Raw genomic sequence first — 18,428 nt, 5'->3', positions numbered from 1 at the left:
CCCCCCTCACCTCATCCACACACACCCATTACCACAACACACCACATACTCTCTAGGCGACCTGGAGCTTCTATGGGAAAGCAAAGATCCGGAGCAGCATTCAATTTGGGGGGAGGGGTATATATGCACGTAGTTAAATGCATATGTGTATGTCTACACATAAAGATGTTTAACAGCGTCTTTAAATGGAAGCTGCACATAAGCTCATCTTGTAAACACACACGTAAGAACCAACCAGGTGGACACATAGAGAAAAGTCAGTGACCCCCAACGCAGAGCGATCACCAACCACCTCCCCCCCAAAACTGTCAGCACCACTGGCCATGGACACAGCGAGATGCTGGAAAGCGTCGCGAGAAAGACTGCCAGAGCCCCCCAACCCTCCAGTGGGGCAACCAGCAGAAGACCCTCCCCATTAAATGCCGCAAATCCTCCCCCAACCCCAGCCCCCACCCCGCAAAACACCCTCCCGCCATGCTAGAGGCAATGTTTCACCTGGGTTAGGCGCTGCCGGGGCGCAGGGTCCAAGAGGAAAGGAAAAGGAAGGAGAAAGAAGGAGAGGGAAGTAGGAAGGAAGAGAAGCTCACCTCTTCATCCTGTTCCTCCTGCGACGCGCTGCTGCGCTCAGCTCCGGGCAGCACGGCTCCCAGGCTCGCGGGCTGCTCCGCTGCACCGCGATCCGCCTGCGGCTCCAGCTGCGGCCGCGGTCGGGCTTCTCCCAGCCCTTCTGCGCCCAGGGCTGACTGGGCAGGAGGAGGAGGCGGTGGCGGCTGCTGTTGTTGGCCGCAGGAGGAGGCGGTCTGGGCACTAGGCTCCCCTTCCTCCGACAGAGTTTCGGAGCCAGAAGAGGACACAGACGAAGAAGTGCAGGGGGACGCGGCTGCAACAGAAACCGCCGCCGGAGCAGGGATCAGGCTGCTGGTCCTGCTGCAGCCGCGGCACGGCACTGGCTCCGGCGGCTCCGAAAGTTTCTCGCCCATTTCCCTCGCTCTGCCCGAAGTGCAGCCCCGGCACTGGCCGAAGGGGACTGAACCCCAGTCCGGGAGACTGCCCGGGGCGCCCACGTCAGGGGCCCGCGGCTGCGGCGTGCATGCCGTGCCGCCTAGCCTCCGGCTGGTTCTCACTCTCTTCCCCCGGGCCAGGTGGGGAGAGGCGTGCTTGGCGGTCGGGGGGAAGGACCGCGGGCTGCTACATGGCCAGCTCGGGGCCGGGAGGCACCGCCGCCAAGTTTGCTGCTCAGGAGTCGGCGGCGGTGGCGCTGCTGCTGCTGTTGCTGCTGGTGCCGGGGCTGAGGAGGCGGCGTCGTAGGGGAACTCCTGTGCGCAGGGACATGCTAAGCAGGCGCCAGCAGCGACTCCCAGCTCCGCTGTTCTCTCTGGCGCCCGCTTGTCCTGCCTGCTCACTCCTCCCGGGGCTGCTGCCGGGCTGGAGCTGAAGTGGCGGCCGCTCCTTTGGCTAAACCTGCCTCCGGACCCGAGCAGGGGCTGGCGGGAGACGGGCAGCCGCCCGAGCCAATGGAAGGGCCGGCGGTGGGAGGAGGCTGCTGCGCCCCAAGCCGCGGGCGGGCTGGCGGGCGTCAGGTAAAGGCGGGGAAAGGAGGGACCCCCGGGGGAGTCCCAGGACTGAGCTCCACCGAGGTGCAGGGGGTCCGGAGCCCCAGGCTTCCAAGTTTGGGAGTCCAGGGAAGCCCGGAGACAGGAGGCGGGTGGGCCAGAGCCAGGACACTTGACGGAAGCTTCCAAACTTGGGGAAGATTGTGAAAGAAGTTGCTGGCCGGCCCTGGAAGAGGCAGAGGGTGCCTGCTAGCGCCTGCGGAAGGTCGGGAGCTCATTCTCTCAGTGGGGAGACTCTGCGCGAGGCCCAGGCGAGACACCTCCGAAGAAAGGCCAGGCACATAGCTTTAGATACCGAGTCAGAAAGAAAGAAGCCGGTTTTTATTGAAAATTGGAGCTCCTCACGTGGAGTTTTCCAAAAGCTGAGTTTCCATCCCTGTTTTTGCGAGTAACCCCCAGGGTAGTCCATTGGAAGCAATTTACCCCGGATTAGTGAATGGGCTGTACCTGGCTCAGGTTTGGTGGAGAAGAGAGAACGCTGTCCAGCATCCCTTTCCACCCCTGCACCTCAAATCCCCCAGCACCAACTATGTATTACAACTTAACTGCGTGCCTTCTTCAAGTCAAGGTTCGCTTTTTGCTAGCCCTGAACTGGGCGTGCAGAACAGCATTTTGGATCTTCCACTGAGTTCCCTTTCACACTCTTTCTTTTTCTGTTGTTGCTTTAAAGAACTAATAATAATAATAAAACTTCCACCCCCACTTTGATGCCAATGGTAGATTGATTCTCCAGTCCTTATCCAGTAGGAAGAGGCACTGTGAGTTACCACTGAGTATCAGGGCTTAGCTTCGTCTTAGCATAGGAATGATTACGCCCAGCTGGCTCTCTATCAGCTCTATCAATCAGCTTCTTAATTTATATCAGCTCTAAAGCACAGATATCTACAATTCATTTGAACAGCATTCTATAACCTTTAAAGTGCTTTCATCGCATCATCGTTGTAAAGTGGATCTTCCGGGTATGATGATTCCCATTTTAAAGATGAAGAAACAAGGGTTTTTAAAGGGTGTGACTTCCTGGTATCACACAGCCACACACAATCCTACCCAAATTACTACGTATATATTTTATATTTATTTGGGCATATGTTATTTCCCCTGCAACATATAAACTCATTGAGGGAAGGAGTTGGGGGGGGGGGGGGGGGCGGGAGGAGAAGATAGTTGCCTGATCCTAGAATAGGATGTAGATGCTTAATAAATGTTTGTGGATAGCTTATATTTAAGGGTCAGAGCTTAGAATCAGACCCAGATCTTCCAAGTTCCTCTGCTTCCTATTGTTCCTTTTGTCTAATGTCCTTTGGTATATTAAAAGAAGTCAGTCCATCAATATGCATAGGTGTTTGAGTTAGGGGGTTCCTGGCCTAGAAGATAGAGAAACAAATGTATTACCAGATTGCAAATGCTTTGAGGGCAAGGGACTAAACCTTATTTAATCTTCTATCTCCTAGGCCTACCTGAGTACACAGCTCAGAATAAGCCATTAATTTGATATTCTATTATAATCCTTTTAGCACTCTGAAGGACAGTTGACTCAATATTTTTATTATAATTTTTCTTTGAAACACACATTTTCATCTTATTTTAATTTCTTTTGCCATATAGAGAAAAAATACACTGCATCAATTGGTGTATGTTGGTCCTCCAAGCCTTCTGGTGTTCAAAAGTAGCTGAAAATCTCCTTGCTCCTGTTATCACAGGGTCGATAAAGGGCCTCCAGGGCAGCTAGGCATCCTAGTAGATGGAGTGCCAGTCCTGGAGTCAAGAGGATCTGAGTTCAAATCAAACCATCATACTAGCTGTGTGACCTTAGGCAAGTCACTTAACCCTGTTTACTGTAAATTCCTCATCTGTAAAATGAACTGGAGAAGGAAATGGCAAGCCTGTCCAGTATCTTTGCCAAGAAAACCCCAAATGGGGTCATGAAGAGTCTGATATGACTGAAACAGCTCAATAATAATTAAGGGCTTCCAATGTTAGAAGTAGTTCTTGGGTTGGAAGTTCAATTAGCCATCTAATGAAGAAGTTGCTTTTAGCTAAGCTGTTTTGTTTTGACTTAGGGAATTTGGAAAATTTCCTAATTTTACCCATTATATTGAGCTGTGAGATCTGACAATATGATATTCTCACCAGGAAAAAAAAAAGTGGATTTTCATTGCCAAAGAGAAAAATAGAGGGTCGGAGAATGGTAGGTTTCTATTATCTAGAACACAAGAAATATTCATAGAATGAAAGGAAGATTCTAGTTATTTAACTTCCCAAGGAGTGTGGCTGTCCTGTAAGCAGAGCTTTCACAGTTATTTTTCCAACCCAGACCCTCCCAGTCCCACATGTGTGGGAGGAGCACCAGTCTTTATGTGAGCCCATCTGTGGCTAATCCTTCACAGCCAATGTGAAAAAGGCTACTAAGGCAAGTGATTTGGATGAAATGGAAAGGTGGTTTTAGCTCTGAGAAGTAGTTATGTGACCCTGGGCAAGTCCCTTAACCCTATTTGCCTTGAAATGAGCTGGAGAAGGAAATGGCAAGCACCCCAATATCTTTGCCAAGAAAACCCCAAATGGAGTCACAGAGAGTTGGACATGACTGAAACAGCTCAACAACAGCTAAGGGCTAGGGAGGAGACGAGATAGAGCGCCTGGATTATCACCAAATCATACAGTACTTCAGAGTTAGAAAGGATTTCTTCACTATATAGTCCCAACCCTACCCCACAAAGAATTCTGTTCTTGAAGAACTTTAATGAGGAGTCACAGCCTCCTGATGGAGTCCATTCTTCTTTGGTATAGCTCTAATTTTTAAGATGTTTTTCCTGACATCAAGCCTAAATGTGCCTTTTTGCAACTTCGAGCCCTTATTCTTGGTTTTATTTCTGGACATCAAGTATAAATGTCTTTTCCATTCCCTTAGATACTTGAACACAGTTGTCTTATTGCCCTCTGAGACTTCTCTGCTAAAACACATCAGTTCTTTCAACATGTCCTCAATGGGCATGAGCCAGAGACCCTGTATCCTGCTTGTCCATCAGTGGATGTTTCTTGTCAATGTCAATCAATAAACATCCTATTGAGCACATGTTAAGTGCTAGGGATACAAGGACAAAAATGAAACACTCCCTGCCCTTGTGGAATTTGTAATCTTTGGAGTACACGTGTGTGTAAATATGTGTAAATATAAAGTAAAAAGGGGGGAAATCACAAGCCCCGGTAACCAAAAGGGTGGTGGAGCCCTCAACATTTATTGTTATTTGTCCCTCATTTTCAAAGAGTGTCAGTGGCATTGAGGACTAATGTCTTGAATAATTCCTGAATCAGATTTAAATCTCTAACACCAACTTACTCCTGAAAATGATAATGTCTTTCCTGATGAAGCTTCAGATCATATTAGCTTCTTTGACTGCCATATCTCACTGCTGACTCATCTTGAGCTTGTGGTTTACTAAAACCCCCAGATCTCTTTTGTGACATTTACTCTATCTATATTTTCCCTATTCTTTTCTTATGAAGTTGGCTTTTCTGAAACCAAGTGTAAGATTTAATAATTATCCCAGTGAATTTCAGTTCATTGGATTCAGGCTAATGCTATAGCCTATTGAGATCTTTTTGGATCTTGATTCCAGTATAGAGCTATGTGTCTTAGCTTTGTACCATCTGCAAATGTGATGAGTGTGTCATCTGTATACCTTTATACAAGTCATTGACTTTAAAAAAAAAAGCTGTTGAAGAGGATTTCCATATTCATGAGCACCAATATTCCCTTATCTGATCATAATTTATTGTCCTGTGAAGCTAGGTGGTGCGATAGAGCAAAGGACCTGGAGTCAAGAAAGTTTGAGCTCAAATCTGACCTCAGACGCTTACTAACTGTGTGACCCTGGGCAAGTCACTTAACCCTGTTTATCTCAGTTTCCTCATCTGTAAGATGAGCTGGAGAAGGAAATGGCAAACCATTCCAGTATCTTTACCAAGAAAACCTCAAATAGGATGACAAAGAGTTGGACGTTACAGAAAAAAAGTCATTCTACTTCTCCCTGTGCTTTGTAATCCCAAATCTTGTGCTTTGTCCTCACCATGATCTCCAATCCTTCAATCTCCCTGTACTGGCTACCCTCACCTCCCATCTTGACATCTTAGTGAACCAGTTCAATTCTACACTGTCCTTTTCTCTTGGGACTAGTGCTTCCTTTTCCTGGCTGATCTTATCCTGCCAAGCCTTGTTTTCGCTTTTCACTTCCAATTTAAGGTTTTCTTGACAGAGATATTGGAATGGTTTGCCATTTCCTTTTCCAACTCATTTTACAGATGAGGAAACTGAAACAAACAGGGTTAAGTGACTTGCCCAAGGTCACACAGCCAGTACATATCTGAGGCCACATTAGAATTCAAGCAGACCAGTCTTCCTGCCTCCATGACTGGTGTTCTATCCATTGCACTACCTAACTGCCCCATATAATGTATAGTATATGTCATATACATATATAGTATATATACATATATGTATATATTTATCTTGTGTATGTGTAATTGTTTCCATTTTGGCTCCCACATTAGACTAGGAGTGCCTTGAGATCAGAGACTGTTTTATATATCTCCAGCATTTAAAACAGTGCCTAGCACATAGGGGATATTTAATAAATTCTTGTTGACTGACGAACCCAGGGCCAAGGACAGATACAAGTATATGAGGAGGAGCCTGGCATAGTGGATAAACAGTTGACCTCAGAACCACAAAGACCTGGTTCTTGCCTTAGGTACATCTTGGTTGTGTGACCCTGGGCAGATCAGTTAAGCTCTCCGTGCCCAGGAGATTCTCTAAGACTGTAAGCCTCAGAGCAGTTGCTCCGATGATCTGTGATGCAAAAGAAGGTTTCATCATAAGGAGTTCTATATACTAATGAGATCAGAATTTAGGTCTAAAACTTTATGCATATAAACTGTAAGAATCCCTAGGTGAGGCAGGCACTACGTCGTATTTTTAGTGATGCACCTCTAACCTTATGAAAGGTCAGTTGATATAAATAAAGGCAAAAGACAGATCCTGCCTTCTAAGAACTCAGAATCTGATGGACGTGGAGAGTACTTGTGTAGGATAATCAAACCAATCCCCTTTCTCTAAAGAAAAGGGAGAAAATCACTGGCCCTTGACACCACAGGAATTCTCCCAACCCACTTATTGATCTTCATTTGACCTTCTCATTACTGGTGTATTTAAAGATAGGTCTATTTACTCTAAACTGGTATATAGCTGTCCCTTCCACTTTGAGACTTCCCCCATCATGGTTTCATAGGTATACCTAGGGTTGGCATAAGAAGTCAAATGGGAATTTGGGGGGAGTTTTGTAGAAGCCTCAGATGACACTCCAAGGTCAGCAGACTACACAGAAAAAGTTTAGAAACTCAGAAATGCATTAAATATACGTATAGTAATATGATATATTGTCAACATATTTTGTCCTTTAATACCATAATTATTTGTATCTATAATTTGGATAGAGTCAATTGCCTGGCCTGGGGTTATATAGGTGACTTCGTTTCCCAGAACCAGTCCAATCCTGGGACCCAATGAGAGCAGTATGGCAGAAGCATGTGGCTTCTCCCGTATTTTATTTGTGAGATAGAGTGCTCCACTTGTGGTGTGTAGGCTGGCTATCAATAAACCATATTATTAGCATAGAGATAAGTATGGTTGTGTTTTTATTCCTTGAGATGGAAGGCCAAACTAACATGATATCCTTGGGAAGAAAACCAAGCAAATACCACTTCACTGACTCACTCGATTTTCCAAAACTAATCTACCTGGGGCTTAGCCTAAAGGGTGTCAGTCAGACTTAAGAAATAGTTGTCCCAAAGTTAGAAGACTGTCAGAATGCTAGGGTAGCTGTACGACTAATCCAGAATTCATAGATTTTAAATGTCCAAGGACAAATCTAACCTCTAGCTAGGTCCTGGTTTGTGTACCTGATACTTAGAACTAGCCAACTTGTTTCACTTTAAATTTTTAGTCTAGATGCCCTCAATTATATTATTATATTATATTATCAATTACATGGGCAGCTAGGTGGCACAGTGGATAGAGTGCCAAGCCTGACTTTTGGAAAGACTCATCTTCCTAAATTCAAATCCAGCCTTAGACACCAGTTGTGTGACCCTAGGCAAGTCACTTAACCCTGTTTGTCTCAGTTTCCTCATCTGTAAAATTAGCTGGAAAAGGAAATGGCAAACCACTCCAGTATTTCTGCTTAGAAAATCCCAAATGGGATGGTGAAGAGTAGGACACAACTGAAAAACAACCGAGCACACTGATTTATTATTATTATTATCATGGTTATTGTTAAATTTCTTATAATTATTCTTTTATTGTTATAATCAGTCAATCAATAAACATTCATTAAGCACCAGACACTGTGCTAAACTGGCCTGGGGATATAAAAGGAGGCCAAAGATAGTCCCTGGCCTCAGGAAGCTCACAATCTAAAAGATTATGATTCTACTAAAGGTTAGAGATTCTTTTTTTTAGTTTTTTTATTTATTTTTTGCTTTTTGGAGGGGGAAGGTAGGGCAATTGGGGTTAAGTGACTTGCCCAAGGTCACACTGGCTAGTTTTTGTGTTAAGTGCCTGAGGTCGGATTTGAACTCAGGTCTTCCTGACTCCAGGACCGCTACTCTATTCACTGCGTCACCTAGCTACCCCAGATTTTATATACTTTTATAATGCCTAATGTGGTGTGCCTTTCCAAGTGATCTCGTACATGTTCATAACAAAGAGACCTTATACTGGTGGAGGGTGTGGTAAGTGTGTATCTTTTCCTGGGAGGCTGGCTTTTAAATGTCTTAAATGATTTGGAGGACAAGAAGAGATGGAGGAGGAGACTATGGAACTACAAAGTAAAATCATTCCACTTAAGAACGCTTAGTCACAGCTTTCCTCTTGGGGATGTCTAACACTTGCTAAAAGACAATACAACTCCTCCGTTCCCAGAGCCTCCCCCAGTATGAAAACACAACCCAGTGCAGTTGTGACAGAACCAGCTCAGCCTACAGAATTAGTACTTCAAGGAGACAAAAGCAAGGCTTCATTCTTCCCCATGCTGGGCACCAGTCCTCAGTTTCTAGTCCATCAGAGGGTACAACAATTATCTGTTGTCTTTTAAAGTTATAGAATCATGTCAGTTCTTCACCTTACTCCATTGTACCAAGCAATGGAGACTTGACCTGTGGGCATCTTTGTCTTTTTCTGCTAGTCTCTGGGCAGATCTGTGTACAAATCTCCATTTCTGTCTCATTGTGTGTTAGGAAGGGCTGCCATAGCAGCTCCTGAGACCCTTGGCATGTCTCTCATTTCACGTGCTATGCCTTGAACATTCTGAATGTTGAGACTGAATATTGCCATGGCAGGTCGTGCTTATTTCTGAATCTCCCTGCAACTAGGATCTCTTGAGCTCAGCATGGATATTTTTTGCACAAAAATAGGCAAATTAGTTCCTTGCTATTGAGCCAAGACCTGCCTACCTTTGTATATGAAAATGACCACATTATTCACTATAGTTAGACTTGGAGTTATGTTTATCATAGTGATGGTGGGGTTCCAGTGATGTGTCCATATTCCCCTTGTCTGATCTCACCCCCCTCCCTCACCCCAACTGATAGAATGTAGTTAAGAAACAATGATAAAGAAGTGTCCTAGATTTTGTAATCAGAAGAAATGGACATTCTCATGACAATTAACAGGGAATCTCAATGTGATAAGAAGACAGAATTTAAAATGATGACCTCATTCTATTAAAAAAAAAATCCCACCTTTTTCCTCCTGAATTGAATATTCACAGCTGAAAAGATGGTGATGATTTTTTTCCTTTCTTGCTCCCTTCCACTCAACATGTACTTTCCTGTTTATAATAAGCCCTTTTTTTTCTTCAAAAATATTTATTAGATTCCCTTAGTTCATGGAAATGGAAGAGGGTGTCATATTTCTTGCCTTCTCAATGAGGGGGGAAGAGCTTAAAGGGAGGGAAAAAACTGGAACTAAAAATAAAATTTAATTAAAAATACAAAAATTAAGAATTGGAAGACTCTTTTACTCATTTTGACTCATTATGGAGATCTACTTTCAAAAACAGATGATTCAAGGTTTTTAATTTTCAGAGTTTGGGGCAATTTCATTTGACTTTATCCACTCTATGCAATAAGCAATAATTTCCCATCACTTAGAAAAAAGAGATTTTGAATAAGGAGCTCATATCCAACCAGTTAAAAGTGTTCATTAAAGACTATTCCCAGAACCACAGACTGTAGCAACTGGGACAAAAGTGTATCCCTGAAAAGGTTATCACCTTTTGAGTATCTTTCCATCCTTCCCTCCTCTACAGACATTCATGGAGAGAATGGCTCTTTTCTGCCCCTCCTCTGCTGCCACTGTTCTTGCCCTGCCCTGCCTAACCGGAGCTGGGCCACATTGACATGGTAGAGGAGGAGCCAGTGTGGGCAACAGCTTTGGTAATTCTACCCGCCCACTCTTAGGTGTGTGCCTGGAGTTGGAGCCCACACCCTCAGTCTGGCCATGTTCAATTGATCAGCCCTGAATGCATGGTTCCCTTAATCAAGGTTGGGGTGCTTTGATTGGATGGCACTTATGTAATCTAGAAGCTGTTATCCAATGGGAAAGCCAAAATGGAGGCTCAGGATCTTGGCAGAGGACTCTTATACCCATTAATGTTTCGAGGCTAAGAACTATAACTTGCCCTCCAAGAGGTTAAGAATTGATGTCCAAGAGAAAATATGCCCCGGGGAAAATTCTTTCTCAAATAAGAGTAGAAACAGACCAGTTGCCAACAAGTTAGCTTAAACCAGCCTTGTTAACACTACTTATGTGCCATTTGTACCAAAGGACTTTGGCCAGATGAGTAAATATTTTAGCAGCAGGAGGATGGGGGGTGGGGGGGAGTTCATTTTTACTTAACTCCATAAAATCCTACACAAATCTTCTTAGCCTGTGATAAAATTTGTTAATATTTATGTGTGAAAGTAAAAGTAGTAGTGCATTCTATCATTCTATTTATTTATAATGAGTCTACACTGCAGGAGCAAGAAGAAACTTAATAAGCCTATGTTGATAGGCCAAGCCAAAAAATAATTCAAACATTTTGCATTTTTCATGCAATGCCTGAATTTCTGATCCAATTTCCAATAAGAGCTTTCTATTCAAACCCATGTTTTCTCTGCCATATTATGAAGTTTCCTGCCAAATGTTTCCTTTGATTTCATACAACAGCCCAAAACAATGAAGGCTGTCATATGGTAGAACAACATAGATGACACTTATCTAACACCTTACAGTTTGAAAGGTGTCTCCCATCCACACATCAAAATATTTTAAACCCTCGAAAAATGTAACAACATAGAGAAACTTATTTGATCACAAATACCAAGCAAGGCATGAAACAGACAGATACATGTTCACCAAAGTGATGAAGGAGATTCAACCTCAGGTCCAAGTTGATGACAAATATTCTCTGGGTTATGGGTCCTCCAAAGGCTCTGGTACATGGATCATCTAGATGACATCATTCTGGTTGCATCAGGCCCCAGAATATTGTAGAGCTTTCTGGAAGAGATTGGGTAACCAGTCAAAAAAGTTTGGCCTTAGTCACTTAGTAAAAGTGAAAAGAATGACTATTACTATGGGGCTCGGAACATCATAAGAGTTTAACAAATGCTTGTTGACTAATTACCCGCATTACAACATAGTTAGATGGATACCCAGTATGCACATAGTTATCCCTTCCACATAGAGGGGGTCAGGGGCACGGCACCTCTACATGTAAAATTTTTTGGCCCACTCTTCATACCAGAGAAGAAGTATGAATTTTCTCTTCTTCTTTTATGGGGTCATTACAGTACCTTATTGTAAAATTTTGATTGATATTATATAATACTACACATATATTTTATGCATTTCTGAGTTTCTAAACTTTTTTCTGTCATTGTCTGTGGCTGCCACAAAACTTTCCCAAAAATTTCCATTTAATTTCTTATGCTGACCTGTGATACACAGAAACCTTGAAAACCGCAATGGGGAAAGTCACAATGTGGAAGGGATAACTGTATATACATATATGAGCGCATCAACATGTGTTTATATATACTAGTTATGTTTATATTTGTTAGATATATGTATATACACATGTGTTTATATATGTGTGTATCTACATATGTATACTGGTTAGCCATCTAACCATATGTCATCATCTGATAATAATTAGATATATTATCATGTGCACATGTGTATATGTATGTAGGACAGATAGTACAAATGAATACAACAGTACAATGAATGCAAATGAATAGCATGTTGGATTAAATAGGAGAAGAGCAGTCTGGCTTGCCAAAGACTCCTTTACAAAACTCCTTTAACAAATATAAACTCCCAGAAACAGACTCATCTTTTTCGCACAAATATTCTACCCCTATTGTTATATGGCTTTGAGTCATGTAGCACTACAGTCTCAAAGGAATTAAAAATGATCACAGAAGAGAGGAGTGTGGGGGGGGGTGAGCAGGCAGCAACATGGAAAAAACAAGGAACTTTGAAGAACTGAGTAATGGATGTCAAACAGGAAAGTATGAACAAAAAGAAGATGAACTGACTTCGTGGTGAGAGAGACGGACGATTGTTCAACAGCTTGAGTGCTTTCCTGGTGCCCTTTCAATGTCAGGAGAAAGTGAAGACATCCCTCAACATGTCGCTAACAAACATGAACCAGAGTTCTACCAGATGGAAAGGAGCAAAAGGAACAAGCATTTAGTAAGTTCCTGCTATGTAGGAATCACAGGCACTGTGCTAATCACTTTACACAGTTTTGTAATTTTTTTGATTCATTTGATCATCACAACAACTCTGGGAAATTGGTGCTATTACAATGCCCATTTTACAGTTGAGGAAACTGAAGCAGGCAGAGGTTTCAGTGACTTGTTTATTACCCTTGTTTCAATCAGAAGCCAGATTGAAATGGGCTCAAGATGGTTTGCAATCTGCATTAATGGAACGAACATCCAAATTGATAAGAGCAGAGACCCATTTGAACATCACATATTTTTCAAATGCCATTTTATCAGTTCCTTACCACAAGCCTATGAGGTGGGTAGTACAAGTACCATTAACCCCATTTTATAGATGAAGACAATACGCAAGGACCCCAGACCATGCTTCTTAGACCCACAAGAACAGCTTCTGTAAGCTAGTTTGTGAAGGTCCAGGAGTAACTTTTTGGCAAACTCAGTGTCCTTCAAGTCTCTAACTACACGTATGGAGAGTTCAGTGTCCTACTGCTGCAGGCAGTGCTGTTCTAGGGCTATAACATAAGGACACTGAGCTCCAGAAGACGTCTGGTCACAGACTTAAACTGTGTGCTCTCATTTAACCTTCTGTGATTGTGGAAAGGAAAACATGGCTAGGGAAAGGCTGGGCATTATATAAAGATACAAACCTCCACAGACAAAGACAGGGTTCCCTGAATGCTTTGGACCCTCCAGTCCTACCCTCTCACTTCCTTGCATTAGAGAATAGTCTGGTGAGGGGTGGGGAACCTGTGCCCTCAAGGCCACATGTGACCCTCTAGGTCCTCAAGGACCACCCTTTGCCTGAATCCAAACTTCACAGAACAAATCCCCTTAATAAAAGAATTTGTTCTGTAAAACTTGGACTCAGTCAAAAGGCTGCACCCAAGGACCTAGAAGGCCACGTGTGGCCTCCAGGCAGCAGGTTCCATACCTCTGACTCTGGTTCAACCTTTTTTTTGGGAGGGGGGGGATTATCCTGTAGATGTATCCCTTAGATACCTGTATGCTGATTCACCAGCTCCCAGAATAGCTGAGTTACAGGATATCTCAAATTATTATCTTTAATATTGGATTTACATATCATTACAGATAATTAATCCAATTAATTTGTTAGAGCCTGTTGCTAGCACATTATTATGTGGACACTTCAATCTTTTAAGGCTGTACAATTTTATCAGTGCAGCTGCTCCCTCCCTTGTGATATGTATGTATGTAGACCTATGTGTATATATGTGTGTATATGTATACACATACATGTATTTGCCTCTCAGAATCTATTACCAGCTTCATCCTCCAAGCTTTCCAATTAGGTATGAGCTACTTAAGCTTGAGCTTTGCTGGCACAGGCACTGAGAGCTCAGTGTCACTCTCTGTACCACATTGTGGCATGAGAGGAGGCAGAGGGAAAAGCACTGGGCTTAATGTTGGGAGTGGGAGGAACCCAGGTTCAAATCCTGCCTCTCATATTCACCAGTTGAACAACCCTAGGAAACTGATTTTACTTCTCCAAGCCTCAGTTTCCTTGTCTGAAAAATGGAAATAATATTAAGTCTTGGGAATAACAAATTCAATCATGCTTGTAAATGGCTTTGCAAACCTTTTAAGTCCTATGTAAATGCCAGCTCTTTTTGTTTTGTTCTCATTTGTTATGAGAAATCAGCTACAACTTAGGATTTTTAAGATAAGAGCCCTAGCACTTTAGAAAGAAACATACACATGAAAACAGGCCTGCATCATAAGTGAGCAAAGAGAGAATTCAGAGAGAAATATATCACGTCTTGACATGATGAAGGATGAGGTAGGCTAGGAACCCATTATTCTTTTAACCACTAAAGTCCTAGCTATGAGTCAAGAGGCCTGACCTCTATTTGTTGCTTTATACCTGCTTGTGTAAAGACCTTACACATATCATTTCATTTTTCTGGGTCTCCTTCCCCTGTAAAGTGGGGACAATAATACTGGCCATTCATTTCTTCCACCAAAATGTTATGAAATTGTTTTGAAAGTACTTTTGTCTCCTTGGCAGAAAGGCATTATAGATATATACTTATTATGACTTCTTGCAAGGGAAAGAAAAACACCTCAGAGAAGACTTTGTCTACTGGCTTTGAAGATGCAGTAATTTCTGAGAAGCACAAGCATCTCTATGTGGGATGTGATTTAGTGAATTGTTTATAAAGCTGTATTCTTCATTTCTTTAAAGTTGCATTTTTCCCCTTGCTCATTTGTTGTTGTTTTTTAAATTCTGGTATAAAGAAACCTCTCAAATTATGTTTGTTAGCTGGAGTCTTGGTTTTGATGGCTCATTATTTACTGTTTCTGGCAACATGCTTTACAGAATGCAAAGGTTTCAATGTAGAACCAAGACAGACTCTTTTCCAAAAGGAGAGATAATAAAAAAAAAAAAATAGGAAGGAAACTAACTCTGGCCTGGCTAGTGGAAGCAGTGATATATAAAACAGAGAGGGCAACTGCCTGAATGTGGCATTTTCAGGAAAGGGTCAACCATCCAAGTGTGAAACGTCCCCTTCTTTGCAGTACAGTCCCCAAGCAATCAGCCTTGTAAATAGCATTTGAGAAAGGTAATGAATATCTAGCGACACCTGAATGCAAACGTAATTTCAAAGCTATAAAGCTAGCTATAAATAAAAGGAGTGAGTGATTCCTGTAGTTTACATTAATAGAAAGTTCCCTGGGAAAGAGAGAAAACCCACAGTTCCTCAGATCTCTTAGCCCAAGCTGAGCCCTACATTATCCTGCTTCCTACAGGTCCTGAAACCTCTCCTAGTTGCTAAACTTCTCCCCTTGGAAATTACTTTGCATATTTAAACTTAATTTTCTATGTACATATTGTTTTCCCCCAATAGAATATAAACTCCTTGAGAGTGAGGACTGTTTTTTGTTTTTGTCTTTGTAGCCCCAACAACTAACAGTGCCTAGCATTGAATAAATCCTCTCTGAATTGAATTGGAATGGGAATTGATAAGAAGTATAGTTTTCAGACTGAACCTTCCCCAAGAAATAGAAAATCACAACCCAGGTGATAGCCGATATATGACTTCTGTATTCAATGTAGCACTTGGTAATGGAGGAGGGCTGTGGGTTGGTTTCTATATGCACCTTCCTCCTGGGGCTTTTCCTCTGACTCTGAGTTTCTAATTCAACATTATAACTTTAAGTATAGTGGTTGCTCAGATGGGGGATTTTTTTTTATTATACTAATTCAATTACATGTCTATTGCTCTAGTCGCTGGGGGATTTCCTTAAGCATTTGTATAACACCTAGGCTGATTACCCACCAGCAAGGGAAACCTAATCTGTCCTTTTTTGCCTCCAGCAACTTTTGTTCTAGGAAAGGCCTAGACTGTTCAGGTGGACTGGGTTTAGCTGGATTAACCAGGTGGTGTCCTGAAAGCTCCTCCTTCCAGGCTGATTGGTACTATGAATAGATGAGATGTTAAAAATAAATTCTTAATCAGGCCCATGGTTAAGACAGGTGTTAAAACTAGTTACTTACAGCAGCCTTCAATAAGTGCTTGGTCAGACGTGTAGCAGGTCAGTTCATAGGAGTGAGCAAAGGCAAACCACGAGGGACACAGATGGAGAAGGAAGCCAGAATTACTCACTAAGCCAAGCAGCCTTTGGTTGAACATGGGGAGGTCACAGGTGGAAACTGTTGCTGGGCAGATGGTGGAACAGACAGCTGTGTGGTCAATAGACAGAAGCTGGACAGGAAAAGCCAACAGCTCATTGAATTGTAAAGGAGAAAGCCTTCGGATACAAACGAAATTTTCCAATCTTTAGGAAGGGTTTGAGGATTACATAGCTCAACTATGTATGAAGGGACTAGCAAAGAAATGAACTTGCTTCTTGGATAGGCTACATTCCCACCTTTGTCTCTAGTCACTCATCTGCATGAGACCCCAGAAGGAGTCTGAGCAGCTGTGTAACTGCTTAAACCGAGACTGATCACCATAAGCCAAGGTGAAGTACCTTCCTGAGAGAACTGACTTTGAAAGGATTGTCCATTAGGAGAAGCTAGACCTTTTCTACTTCTCCTCTATAGGTGACATAGCTCAGAGACCTGGCTCCGAGAGAGTCGAAGAGAAGAGTCCTATACTAAGGGTTTTCACAGTGGGTAAGAGAGCCCAGCAATGCTCTAGCTGAAGGGAGAATTGTAACACCATAGCTTAGGAGAGCACAGTACCATGCAACCCTGCCAATGGCAGAAAATGTGGGGAGATCGTAGCTACTGTGGAAAACTGAGCCTAGGGAGTATCCTGGGACAGCTCATCTATCAAAGATGCTACATCCCAAGAAGAAGCAAGGACCGAGCCATTTACTAGGCTGAGTGCCGGGAGGGAACATTTCTCACTTGGATGGTTAAACCTGTCCTAGAAACGCCACATTCAGTAGAGTGGCCTGCCTGGTGCAGCCTAGTAGCTACAGCTACCCAAGAAGTTGAATGATTAGCCTGGCCCAGCCCAGTGGTTGAAGCTAGCTTAGCAATGGATACAGGAGTGGGGAACCTATGACCTCAAGGCCGCACTTGAAGACCTAGAGGGCCACACGTGACCTCGAGGCTGCAGGTTCCCCACCCCTGGGAGGTGCCATGCCCTTTGAGGAGTAAGTCCAGTTGAGCATTGGAGAGGCTCTCCTATCACTGACATTATTCCTTGTAGAGAGTTTCAAGAGTACCATCTCAATAACAAAAGGATACTGAGGCCCTGCCATTCTGTAATGATGAGACCCAGGACCACATGTGTTCCCTATACATGTATTTCCCTACCATTGCTCTTTGTGGTCACTTGGTGAGGCATAGCGTGAGGTAGCTTGTAGCTTAATGGATAGAACACTAGGCCTGGGGTCAGGAAGATCTGAGTTCAAATCCAGTCTCAGACTCTTACTAACTGTGTGACTCTGGGTGAGTCACATAGTTTCTCTTTGCTTCAGTTTCCTCAACTGTAAAATGGGGTAATAATATCTACCTCCCAGGGTTGTTGTGAGGATCAAATGAAATAATATTTGTAAAGGGCTTAGCACAGTGCCTGGTCCATAGTAGACATCATTTGATGCTTGTTTCCTTCCTCCTTCATGCCTGCTCTTCTCCCCATGGTAGACTAGGTATTTATTGGAAAGCACAACCCAAATTTTGTTTTGTTTTGTTGAGGAAAGATAGATGCCTTTTATCTATTGTCCTTACTGTACCATTTGAATGAATACCTTTTCTAAAGAATGGCACTAGGGGTTAATTGTAATGGTGAAGCACTCTAAGTGAGAGCAGCCTGGAAAAGCCGAGGTTGAGATTTGTGAGTTGAGGTCTGGAGCACAGCCGCCTACAAATTATCTTTAGTATCTCTGAAATAGTAGCAGTCACCCTTCTGGGGACCCAAATTGGCAGTGCCAGAGTGGGTTGGGGGAGGGAGCACGAAGAGGGTATTATACTAAGATAGATCAAGGCCTTCTGAACAGTCTCAAATAAAATCTCATTTTTCAGCAGAAGCCTTCCCCAACTTCCCTCAGTTAATTATTTTCTCTTTTTCCTTGCTTTGTAGAATGTGTTTGCTCATGGTCTTCTCCTTAGATTGAGGGCAGAGACTGTCTTTTGTCTCTTTTTGCATACTTAGTGTTTATCACCGTGCCTGGGACGTAGCAGATACTTAATAAATGTTGATTGATTGATTGATTGAGCCTGAAGGAAGAGTATATGGACGATATGTGAAAAGCTAAAGCCGAGCTTGGCTGGATTAGCCAAGGTTGGCAGCTAATGTAAGACACAGAACATCACAATGAGTCATTTTCTAGCATATTAATTTTTATAAATGCACATTTGAAAAAGAGAGGCACACGGACAGAGTTGGCTTTGGAGTCAGGAAGACACGAATTCGTGTCCTGTCTCTGACACATAGTGGCTACGTGACTCTAGGCCAATCACAGCTCTCTAAGGGTCTAAGGTGCCCAGAAGGAACCAGTCTCCGTTGT

General features: G+C 43.0%; 1 protein-coding gene across 1 annotated transcript in view; it reads right to left on the bottom strand.

The window, feature by feature from the left end:
* MAST4 (microtubule associated serine/threonine kinase family member 4) overlaps positions 1-1,530 on the bottom strand; it is an 808,407-nt gene extending 806,877 nt beyond the window's left edge. Inside the window, exon 1 of the mRNA XM_069096541.1 lies at positions 588-1,530. Within this exon, the coding sequence (XP_068952642.1) occupies positions 588-980 (393 nt within the window). The 5' untranslated portion in view covers positions 981-1,530. The remainder of the gene's footprint in view (positions 1-587) is intronic.
* Positions 1,531-18,428: the final 16,898 nt, after the last annotated feature.

The sequence above is a fragment of the Petaurus breviceps genome, unplaced genomic scaffold (genome assembly GCF_028583685.1).
Source record: "Petaurus breviceps papuanus isolate PSGF00001 unplaced genomic scaffold, PetGlider_PUasm1.0 229, whole genome shotgun sequence".
Lineage (NCBI taxonomy): Eukaryota > Metazoa > Chordata > Mammalia > Diprotodontia > Petauridae > Petaurus > Petaurus breviceps.
Note: the sequence above shows the minus strand (reverse complement) of the source record. Positions and strands in the feature narration are given on the sequence as shown.